Source organism: Limulus polyphemus, unplaced genomic scaffold, assembly GCF_000517525.1.
Source record: "Limulus polyphemus unplaced genomic scaffold, Limulus_polyphemus-2.1.2 Scaffold5274, whole genome shotgun sequence".
Lineage (NCBI taxonomy): Eukaryota > Metazoa > Arthropoda > Merostomata > Xiphosura > Limulidae > Limulus > Limulus polyphemus.
In genome coordinates, this window is record NW_013670884.1 from 4,008 (window position 1) to 16,579 (window position 12,572).

General features: G+C 31.9%; 2 protein-coding genes across 5 annotated transcripts in view; both read left to right on the top strand.

The window, feature by feature from the left end:
* LOC106472364 (single-stranded DNA-binding protein 2-like) overlaps positions 1 to 6,086 on the top strand; it is a 9,893-nt gene extending 3,807 nt beyond the window's left edge. The window contains exons 4-6 of one of the 2 annotated variants that reach the window (XM_013933003.2): positions 208 to 317; positions 509 to 612; positions 2,620 to 6,086. In XM_013933003.2, coding sequence (XP_013788457.2) covers positions 208 to 317; positions 509 to 586 — 188 coding nt within the window. In that variant the 3' untranslated portion in view covers positions 587 to 612; positions 2,620 to 6,086. The remainder of the gene's footprint in view (positions 1 to 207; positions 318 to 508; positions 613 to 2,619) is intronic. The other variant, XM_013933002.2, reaches the window with a different exon arrangement.
* A 3,212-nt stretch (positions 6,087 to 9,298) lies between these two features.
* The window catches only part of LOC106472363 (cytochrome c-type heme lyase-like), an 11,395-nt gene continuing 8,121 nt past the window's right edge, over positions 9,299 to 12,572 (top strand). For 2 of the 3 annotated variants that reach the window (XM_013933001.2, XM_013933000.2), the window contains exons 1-2: positions 9,299 to 9,361; positions 11,134 to 11,419. In XM_013933001.2, the coding sequence (XP_013788455.1) occupies positions 11,153 to 11,419 (267 nt within the window). In that variant the 5' untranslated portion in view covers positions 9,299 to 9,361; positions 11,134 to 11,152. The remainder of the gene's footprint in view (positions 9,362 to 11,133; positions 11,420 to 12,572) is intronic. The other variant, XM_022400949.1, reaches the window with a different exon arrangement.

Sequence of the window (12,572 nt, forward strand, 5' to 3'; positions counted from 1 at the left end):
GAGTGTGATATGTAAAGTATCAGAGATTTGTTGCACAACATATATATATGTGAGTGTGATATGTAAAGTATCAGAGATTTGTTGCACAACCATATATACACGTGAGTGAGATATGTAAAGTATCCGAGATTTGTTGCACAACCAGTAATTTTTTTTAACTAATATAAGAGTCATTCAATACACAATTAAAAGTAAACAATATTTCAGGTGATGGCTTGGATGGAATAAAAACATCTCCTGCTAATGGACCAGGAACTCCTAGGGAGGATGGACCTCCTATGGTCGAGTATGGTATCCCTGGTTATGGACAGGATAGCGTGAGTATTCATCAGTTCTTCCTCTTTACGTAAAGATATCTGTGATTATGAAAACAAACATTTTGTATTTGTGTGTAAAGAGCAGTAACAATAAAGCTTAAGATTTCAGTGCTGAGGTTTGGCCAAGATTCTAGTTGGTTTCAGTGTGTATATAAAAGGTCAGTTGCTGATACTATATTCTTGGGATACAGATGCCGGGGGATACATCAGGAATTGACATGCAGTGCCATTTGCAGGCTTGTGCTGGTCACCAGGGGGCACCCTTGTGAAATTTAAGTGCAGGATAGAATCACAGGTACGTTGGCCTCTTCACTGGAGTCATTACCCTCACCTTTAGTGCACTGATTTTCCTGCTTCTTGTGATCTTTCACAGACTGAAGACTCAAACTGTAGCTGATGACCACTTTGTTTTCTTGCTATCTTTTTTTTTTTTTGTCTTCCTTTGCATATATGTATATATAATATATATATATATTTTTTTTCATTTGGCTTATGTCTGTCTGCATACATTTTTCCCCCTAATAGTTAAAGTTTTTTCTTCGCAATGAACTGGCTCATACTACTTTCGACTACTTGTAGAATAGACTATAACTTTCACCTTTCTTTTGTAGTAGTTCTGCAATCTATTTTCCTGTCATGGAATAATTTGAAAACGCTTTTAGTTTCCTCCCTCTCAACCAAGACTCAGTCAAAGAACCAACTCGGCACCCATATCAAAACTGACAGGCTAAAATAATTCAGAAAGTACTGCACTTAAATTTCTGAGAGGCAAAGCTTGGCATATAATAGGCCACAGTGGTCGAAGGGGAAAGCTGTATCATATAGAAAAAGTTATTGTGGATCTGCAGATATTTTTCGATGGTGTTTTTCCATTATCAGTTCCACTGTTAAAGTTTCGTGAAATTTTAGGTTTATTCGATAACATTTTTTATTATCTATTCCGTTTCACAAAGGAATTGCTCAGTTTTTGGAACTGTGTTATTTAGTTGTTTTGTTTTCTTCGTCTCAGCTCAGTTTCAGACTTCAACTGTGAATTGACAGAGATATTTTGTGGTCATAGTTATCACATCTTATGAATTCTACAAATAAAAAACTTTTTTTTTTCTCATTTGATTATTGTTTGCATGTTATTACAGAATCGTTACCACATTGAAACACCTCATTCATGCTGATAACTTGTGAATGCTGTATATTTCACAGGCATTGAAAACCATTAGTTACAAAATTAGTTTTAAGTATGTCTTAGGAGCATTTATTTTCTAGGCAGCATGTTACCTGTTATTCTTTTAAAAAAAAAGTCATGATAACATAGATTTTATAAGTCGTGATAACATAGATTTTATAATTTGTGATAACATAGATTTTATGAGTCATGATAACATAGATTATATGAGTCATGATAACTGAGATTTTGAGTCATGATAACTGAGATTTTGAGTCATGATAACTGAGATTTTGAGTCGTGATAACATAGATTTTATAAGTTGTGATAACAGATTTTATAAGTTGTGATAACATAGATTTTATGAGTTATGAAAGCAGATTTTATGAGTCATGATAACATATATTTTGAGTCGTGATAACATAGATTTTATAAGTCGTGATAATGTACATTTTATAAGTCATGATAACAGATTTTATAAGTCATAACAGATTTTATGAGTTGTGATAACATAGATTTTATGAGTCATGATAACATAGATTTTATAAGTCGTGATAACATAGATTTTATAAGTCATAACAGATTTTATGAGTTGTGATAACATAGATTTTATGAGTCATGATAACATAGATTTTATAAGTCGTGATAACATAGATTTTATAAGTCAGGATAACGTAGATTTTATAAGTCAAGATAACAGATTTTATAAGTCATGATAATGTACATTTTATAAGTCATAACAGATTTTATGAGTTGTGATAACATAGATTTTATGAGTCGTGATAACATAGATTTTATGAGTCGTGATAACAGATTTGATGGTTATCACGACTTATAAAATCTACGTTATCACGACTATAGATTTGGAGTCGTGATAACAGATTTTATGAGTCATGAAAACGTTTTATAAGTCGTGATAACGTAGATTTTATAAGTCAGGATAACAGATTTTATAAGTCATGATAATGTACATTTTATAAGTCATAACAGATTTTATGAGTCATGATAACATAGATTTTATGAGTCATGATAACATAGATTTTATGAGTTGTGATAACATAGATTTTATGAGTCGTGATAACATAGATTTTATAAGTCATGTAATTGAAGATTGATTATGTTCTTTTGACATTTATCCAGGATCAGAATGAGTCAGCAGCTATACTAAAAATCAAAGAGAGCATGCAAGAGGAAGCAAAAAGATTTGAGAAAGATACCCCCCCTGAACATTCGGAATACTTTATGCAATAATTTGTACTTTGTGTTTGCTCTCCCTCAAATTATTACCTTAATACAGACACAGTGTGTTCTGAGATCTTTACCTGGAAAATGGATTCTTACATCTTACGGACAGTGAAATTGACCTAACCAAAACACTGCTGAAGATATTAATTAAAGTATAATGAGCTACATCGTGGCTGCAACTGTACAGTAGTGGCCATGTTTAGTTCGGTCTTTATTTTCCCATCGGAGCTACTTCTCCAGTGGGTCAACAGTAAGTTTTATGGGCTTACAGCACTAAAACTGTGGTTCGATTACCCATGGTGGGCAAAGTGCAGGTATCCCATTGTTTATATATTTGCATTAAGAAAACGACCATAAGATTCTGTACTAATGAGAGTGTTTTTTTGTGTGTGTGTCTTATGGAGACTGCATTTTGAACATCATCCTTTTATTTTCTCATCTCAAAATGATTCATAACAGAGATGATCTAATCATTTGCAATTAAGCAATTTAAACATGAGAGTGATATGTGAGGGTTGTTTAAATTCAAAGTACTGCTCCAACAGAGTGATATGTGAGGGTTGTTAAAATTCAAGGTACTACTCCAACAGAGTGATATGTGAGGGTTGTTTAAATTCAAGGCACTGCTTCAACAGAGTAAGATGTGAGAGTTGTTGAAATTCAAGGTACTGCTCCAACAGAGTGATATGTGAGGGTTGTTTAAATTCAAGGTACTACTCCAACAGAGTAAGATGTGAGGGTTGTTCAAATTCAAGGTACTGCTTCAACAGAGTAAGATGTGAGGGTTGTTCAAATTCAAGGCACTGCTTCAACAGAGTAAGATGTGAGGGTTGTTCAAATTCAAGGCACTGCTTCAACAGAGTAAGATGAGAGGGTTGTTTAAATTCAAAGCACTGCTTCAACAGAGTAAGATGTGAGGGTTGTTCAAATTCAAGGCACTGCTCCAACAGAGTAAGATGTGAGGGTTGTTTAAATTCAAAGCACTGCTTCAACAGAGTAAGATGTGAGGGTTGTTTAAATTCAAGGTACTGCTTCAACAGAGTGATATGTGAGGGTTGTTCAAATTCAAGGCATTGCTTCAACAGAGTGATATGTGAGGGTTGTTCAAATTCAAGGCATTGCTTCAACAGAGTAAGATTTGAGGGTTGTTCAAATTCAAAGCACTGCTTCAACAGCGTAAGATGTGAGGGTTGTTTAAATTCAAGGTACTACTCCAACAGAGTAAGATGTGAGGGTTGTTTAAATTCAAAGCACTGCTCCAACAGAGTAAGATGAGAGGGTTGTTTAAATTCAAAGCACTTTACCCTAAGAATAATATGAGCCTTTAAATGGAACTAGTCTTCTCACTGAAATTGAATCAGAGTTTTTGTTTAGATATTTTGGAGTTTCATTAAGTGAATCGTCAGCGAAGAGCTGCCACTTATCAACTAACGAATGTTTATTATTAATTACGTGAACTTGTAAGGCAAATGGGATAAAAGTGAGCCTAGTGTTAAAAGTCAAATTTTTGTCAGTATTTACCTCCTCTGAACTCTGTTACCCATTGCCTAATGTGACACTTGATAAAGGAACATATATATCATTAAAGCTGGAAATACATAGGTGGTAGCACTTAAGATCTATTTTGAATTTTATCGAGGTGGATAGTATTCCATTCGTACATACATTGAATTTATTCATATTTGTGAATACGTATGGCACTGTTTTCGGTCTTTATTTATGTAAAAGTTTCAATCAGAACTTTGTAATGTTCCGATACATTAGTGAACATCGAGTTTTGTACATTTTATGTGAACTAATGCATTTTTAATTTTTATGGAGTCGGAGAATATTGCATACTGTGTTTTAACCAGGAGAAAAATGTACTGACACTTTGAACAAAACATTCATACAGCATGCATACATGATCAGTAGATGTAAAGTCTTTTAATTTTTGTCCAATTTTTTCAATTACACCATTAAAATATGGAGTCAGTTTCTCTGCAGTCGACGGAATGCAGATAGCCCATCCTGTATCTTTGTACTAAAAAAAAACAGTTTCAATCATGTTCATATCTAGTTTTTTTATTTCTGAGAAGCAGTGAGAGGATTGTATGGAAAAATAAGAGTGGATATTAACTACTCTTTGTGCCAAGTTTGAAATTTGTGAAATTTATATATATATATACATATATTTATAATGTTTTGTTGCTCTGTTCCGAATAATAATGTGTTTATATAATTCATTAAGTAAAATTCTTGATCATTTGAATTTATTGAAACTCGTTAATTTTTAATAGCATTTGTGAACAAAATTTTTTCTTTTAAAAATTATAGTTTTTAATGTGTATTTTTTATCAGGAATATTTTAATTTTATCTGTACAATACTCCTACAACAAAGTATTTTTCTCTCGATGTTTTTTTCAGCTCTTACAGTTCTTTAGGCTGTAATTGAATCATGAATCTGTGTAATTGATTGTTTTGAAGCAGTAGGTAACGATTCATTTATATGTTTGTGTATGGCTCGCACATTGTAGTGATAGGCTTATGACAGTAGAATGGTGTTTTTTATCCCGTTTCAGACATAAGATACGTAACAGTATGTTTTGTTGCATTTTATATTTTTTTAAGCCATTAAAACATTAATTATAAAAATGGTATGTATGTATATTTGATGTAAATTTTATTTGTTTAAAAAAAAAGGAAAAAAGGTCATTTTTTCGTACTAGTACATAGATCTTAAAATTCTGTGTTTAAGATGTTGGGTGATAATAAACATACATCTTAATTGTACTTTTATTTAAACAGCAACTAAGTGGAGGAAAGTATGAGTTACTCTGTGTAAAACTGTGGCACATGATTCAAAAGTATGAGTTACTCTGTGTAAAACTGTGGCACATGATTCAAAAGTATGAGTTACTCTGTGTAAAACTGTGGCACATGATTCAAAAGTATGAGTTACTCTGTGTAAAACTGTGGCACATGATTCAAAAGTATGAGTTACTAGGTGTAAAACTGTCACACATGATTCCAAAACAATGAATTTATTCTTCCATATTTAATTTCAGTAATGCTGTTATGTAAGTTTTGCTTCACAATTGATATGACAAATGTCGTCTTATTTTGAGGTCTGCTTATGCCACCCTGGATAAAAGATCTTTTGCTCCGTTGTTCAAACTAGGCTAAAACACAGAATTTGTTTAATGTAACAAAATGTTGAAAAAAACAACATGGTTTGTTAGTATGTGAATATTCGCAGAACAAAAAAAAAAATTGTTGGGCATTAGATAAAATGTACGAGGTGGAACAAAACCGATGGCTAAGTTAACTTCAAATACAAAGTAGAAGTCTGTTTCTGTAAATAAAGTACTTTTTACAGCTAGGAGATGATTCATGGTGTCTTTATTTACACGAACCTTAAAAAAAGGGATATTTGAAACAAGTTCTTCCATTTTTACCCGTTTCTTTGATCATTTATGCATCATTGAAATTATATCCATATTGTGCTGAAATATAGAAAACACTGAAAATGAGGACAGTGTTATGAAATTAAAAAAGAAAGAAAACATATGGATTAAGGTTACACATCGGGTCAGTCGTTTGTATTTTAAGTCACTTTTTATGAAAGTATCTTTGAAACCTAAAAATTAATGAACATTAGTTTAAAAGGTATGTAACAAGTCATTTTGAACTCTTGTGTGGAAAGAAAAACAAATGTGTTTTGTCTAAATTACCATATATTTGACGACTATACAACAATGTATGTAGTTTTGTTTTATAAAAACGGTTTCAAAGATAATTTTAAGTCTGACAGGTCATGTTTACTTATCTTTAACACCCGTAAAAAAAGAATTTAGCTTTGTTAGGAAAATCTGCTAGCCTGTCATTTTTCACTTTATTACAACAACTACCTGTTGTCAATTAACACCGTGTTACACCCCAGTTATTCAAACAAGAATTAACACAGTTACACCCCAGTTATTCAAACAAGAATTAACACAGTGTTACACCCCAGTTATTCAAACAAGAATTAACACAGTGTTACACCCCAGTTATACAAACAAAAATTAACACAATCACACCCCAGTTATACAAACAAGAACTACTTAACACAAAGTTACACTCCAGTTATTCAAACAATAATTAACAGTTACACCTCAGTTATTCAAACAAGAATTAACACAGAGTTACATCCCAGTTATACAAACAAAAATTAACACAGAGTTACACCCCAGTTATACAAACAAGAATTAACACAGAGTTGCACCCCAGTTATTCAAACAAGAATTAACACAGAGTTACACCCCAGATATACAAACAAGAATTAACACAGAGTTACACCCCAGTTATACAAACAAAAATTAACAGAGTTACACCCCAGATATACAAACAAGAATTAACACAGTTACACCCCAGTTATACAAACAAAAATTAACACAATTACACCCCAGTTATACAAACAAGAATTAACACAGGGTTATTCCCCAGTTATACAAACAAGAATTAACACAGGGTTACACCCCAGTTATACAAACAAGAATTAACACAGAGTTACACTCCAGTTATTCAAACAAGAATTAACAGAGTTACACCCCAGTTATTCAAACGAGAATTAACACAGAGTTACACCCCAGTTATGGGTGCAGGAATTATTTAACACATGTGAGTAGGTTTTGCAGATTGTGTGAGTATGCATCATGTATTTTTCTGGATAAAACTTACCAGTGATAAATGTAACAATCGTAACTGACATTAATGCTTATGTATCGCCGAATTTTATATTGTGGCGCTAACTTACATCATATGCTACTTCACCTTAAGTCGAACACAGCACTGTATAATTACCAAACTGGTTATTGGTATATTTATCGTAGAAAAACATCTATCCTCAGAAAAAAATAGTTAAATCTTGTGTTTCGGTATGCATTCTAAAAGCTGTACAAAGTTATGGAAATGCCGAGCTTGAGACGTTGTTGTATATACTGTTATCTTATAAAGGATTTCAAACCCTAGCTAGGGTTGTTTTGTTTCTTTTTCACACAAAGGAAAGGGAGTAGTAGACTGTCCATGTTAAGACCGTGGTTTCAGTGAGAAAAATATATATTGAAGTAGAAGTTACCAATATATTCTCTAACGAGGTATGTTAGTTCATCTTTCGCAGTAGGCTGGGTAAAAATTTCATTTCATATTCTAGATAATACTTTTAGGGCGCCATCTATTGGGACTTTAATGAATAAGCTTTTTATGTTTTTCATTCACCTTTTTGTTTTTTAGCTTAGTAACAAACTCTTTGGAATTTTTACAGTATATTCGAATATACACACACTAGTGAACTTTGGGAAGAGCATAGAATATGGGGGGAAGTAATAGAACTGACGAGGTTAAATTTTATTTTATGCTAAAATTTTGAAATTTCATCAGATGTCCTGATGAGGTCTTTATTCAGTGAACCGCGTCGTCGGCAATGAATAGGCAGACATAGTGTGGTTGAATTATTATTATACAATCTTCTTCTTGACAAACGCTACGGGATGGAGCAAAGAATATATTGTACCGTGAAAAATACAGTATGCCTAATGCTGGTGTCTTATGACATTTGTAATTAATTATAATCATATTTCGCCAGCTTAGAAAAAGCTTTCATCCCATACAAATTGTTCTAACATAAAACTTATTATTAACTTATTGTGATTAGTGGCGTTAGTTTTCTATTGAGAAAATATGTTAAAAAATAAATTTAATTGATTAGGCACATTGAACTCATATTTAACGAGATTTCACAATATACGCATTTAAAACAGATTTTTTAAAATATCTTAGCCAGTGATTTTCCGTTTCATTTTATACAAATACAACTGTTATGTGAATTTTTTTTTGCAATTATAAAGTCTTCAGTGTTATATTTACTGTGAGAAACGCGAATGGCTAAAGTAAAATAAAATTTAAATCCTCTCTTACGGAAAAACACCAAATTTATATGGATACAAGTTTCTACACTTTCATGTGCCCTCTTCAGTCCAATGTTTGTTTGTGAGAGAGATAGATATAAAATTTATTCTACAAATAACCACAATTTCAAGTCCCTTAAAGACAAATGACGTCAGAAAAGGGTTCATCTTAAAGTGACCTTCAGAGGCGTTTCACCTTAACAACCTATGAACTTTCCACACTTCATCTTTTGCACAATTTCTAGTTTTTGTGTATTAGTTTGGCTGATTTCCAGTTGATTTAATTACCAGGATTCCTTATCTATAGAAAATTGGCATTATTTGTTTGACAATTTTTAACATCCTTTTCATGATTTGCGAGTCTTTTATCTAAATTTCTGCCAGTTTCGCCAATATAAACTTTTTCGCAAGATTAGCAGGAGATTGTATAGACACCCTGCTATTTAACTTAACTTGAGGTGCAAACTTGTTAGGAGGCAATAAATGTTAATGGTGTTGAAATATTTATAAACAACTTTGAAATTATTATTTTTCAGAAACTACCTTAAAAAATTGGTGATGTTACGCAACAGTGGAGATAAATTTTATTTTATTTCAGATTACTTTACAGTGTATTGTGCATTTAGCTGCTAATATGAATAGCTACGCTAGGTGGCAGTGATTATGCCCTTCTAGTAAACCACGAGATTTTGCTACTTGAGGTAAAAAGGTACGAATTTTGTTTCTTTTAATCTTCTAAGCTAACTTGGACGCTAACAGACTTTACAACGAGTCTACTGCTAGTAATGACCTACCATTGTACATTGTAAAGTACTAGTAGTTACTGTAGTAGCAGTAAAACTACAAGTTGTAAGTAATAAAAGTAGTTAGTACTATAATCGGAAAAATATGAAATACTGATGTATATATATAAACATGATAATAATAGTAAATACTGGGATCAGTATTACAATACAAGTATAATATCTAGCACAAAAACATAGTAGTAGATCTAAATAGTATTACATAAACTGATAAAGCTACCAGTACCAGATATATTTCATCAAAACCGAGGACATTATAATACTTATCAATAGAATGGGGGAAGGGTTAGCGTAAATTATAAATGCCCTGTATCGAGAGATTAAAGAAATTTACAGTAACTGCATTTAACAGCAGATCTGCTCTGTATCTTAAGTAAAACCGAGTGTTGAAAAATATCTCTTCCCCTGGACTTTAAAAGAAAGGGAAAAGTTTTCTCTCAGTTTAAAATGATTACGAGTCCAATCACTGTAGTTTTTATGGATGTTCATTTTGTTATGCGTGAATTTGTTTAATGAAAGATGTTTGATATTTCATATAATTTATTTATTCAAATTTTTTTATTCTTCTATCTGACCAATTTAGGATTTAGTTCCAGTAACTAAGTGATAATACAACCATAAGTTCCAAAACTGCAGTGCCTAAAATATCCCTAACAGTGATGATACCCAACTGATAAATATACTTCATTGTATTTAACTTATGGTATTGTATACATCTATTTAGAATAGAGTATGAAACTAGCAGCATTATTTATGATTAAAACATTAAAATAATGATCTTATGTATTTGTTTCCTGTGTACTTTACTTCCAGTATCTCCAGGTTGAAGGCAGAATTTTGTAGGTAAACCTTTTGAGTGACAAAATAGGTTATTTATTAGAATGCTAAGAAATTACTTTGAGAGTGTCACTTTTGTTCAAAAGGAACATTGGTGTTCTTAACATCTAGGTAATGTAATGTTATGCATTAGGTGTTTGTTTATTTGGAAAGAACTAGCACGAGAAAAGTATTGTAGTTATGGAAAAAGAGAATCCCATATGTTTGTTTTTATTAAAAGCTGGAAGCTTTCAGTACAGTCTATTGCTCTGCTAAAAAAATAAACTAATAAAGTTTTGTGTTTAGAAGTTTGGAAGAGTGAGAATTTTTGTTAACCAAGACTGGTTAGGCTTGATTTCATATATATCATATGTAGTTCTGGCCACATGAGGGATATCATCAAGTTGTGGAGAGGCTTGATTTAAAATACCTTTTGACTGTGGGAAGAATAACAGCCTAAAGCTTATATTGCTAGCTTTCTAGTGAAATACTTGGTTATTAAATTTTTTGTGCTTTTCTTTTCTTTTTTTACTGAAAGTTTTGAGTATTTCAGTTTCAACCTTGATATTTGTTTGACTTGGTTTAAATTTTCATTATAATATTTATCAAGACAAATTGAACACAAAGTCCAGATAAATATATTCATTATTTTGTATTGTTTTAATGTAATAAGTTAAAATGTTGTGAAGTAATATATTTAACTGCTGTATCACTTTGATAAAGATTTCTAAGTTGCTGTTAAATGTGAATTAATTCCCTTATAGTTTGTTAGTTTTCCCTGCAATATACGTAGCTTAATGAAACATGAGGATTTGATTCTATTTAATGATACTGAATCTTTGTACTCTGTTTTTGATTCTAGAATTAGATAGTGCCGAACAATGGGTAACAATTCATCTGGAGTTCAAGTTTCTGGACCCCTGGGCATTGTGAATGTCAGTGAGAACAAAGAAAACTCTTCAGAGCAGGTGAAGCATGCAGATAAATCCAACAACTCCCAGAATGACAGCCAAGCCAAACACGAGTCAGCTGTGGGTAGATGCCCACTGGATAAAGCTGAAAGCCAGTCAGCTGGCCAGTTTTATGGTAGTGAATGTCCCATGAGAGCTAACATTAAGGAAAAAGAAACTTATAACCCAGCAAACATGGTATCTTGACTTCTGTTGATCATTTTCTAATACAAAGTTATCTAATTATATAACATTCACAGATGACATTTCATCATCATAACACTATTTTATTCGAGGATTGCAAGAAATTTTTAACGTATAAAAGCCAACAATAAACCATAGGATCGGCATAGTTCCTTAGTCTAGTGTTAGGCAAGGGGGGTTTCATACCCACTTTGAAAATTTGTGACACGATTTTGTACATGTTATGTAGTAGTAAGTTGTTAGCATTCTCTGGTGTATTTATAGACATATTGAGAAGTCAAAATACACAATTAACTCTCTATACTAATGTCTAGTTAGGCCTCACTTGGAATACTATGTACAGTTTTGGTCTCCAAAAGATATTGATTTATTGGAAATGGTTCAGGAAAGGTAGGTAGGATGATTCTGGGGGTAGAAGAATTACCTAACAAGTTATGATCTCAGCATGTTATCTGGTAAGAAAAGAAAGGTAAGAGGTGATATTATGAAATTATCCATGAGATCAATATAACAAAGGCGACTAATTATCCAAGAGATCAATATAACAAAGGTGACTAATTATCCAAGAGATCAATATAACAAAGGTGACTAATTATCCAAGAGATCAATATAACAAAGATTACTAATTATCCAAGAGATCAATATAACAAAGGTGACTATTTATCCAAGAGATCAATATAATAAAGGTGACTAATTATCCAAGATATCAATATAGCAAAGGTGACTATTTATCCAAGATATCAATATAACAAAGGTGACTATTTATCCAAGAGATCAATATAATAAAGGTGACTATTAATCCAAGAGATCAATATAATAAAGGTAACTAATTATCCAAGATATCAATATAATAAAGGTGACTAATTATCCAAGAGATCAATATATCAAAGGTGACTAATTATCCAAGATATCAATATAGCAAAGGTGACTATTTATCCAAGAGATCAATATAACAAAGGTGACTAATTATCCATAAGATCAATATAACAAAGGCGGCTAATTATCCAAGAGATCAATATAATAAAGGTGAGTAATTATTCAAGAGATCAATATAATAAAGGTAACTAATTATCCAAGAGATCAATATAATAAAGGTAACTAATTATCCAAGATATCAATATAATAAAGGTGACTAATTATCCAAGAG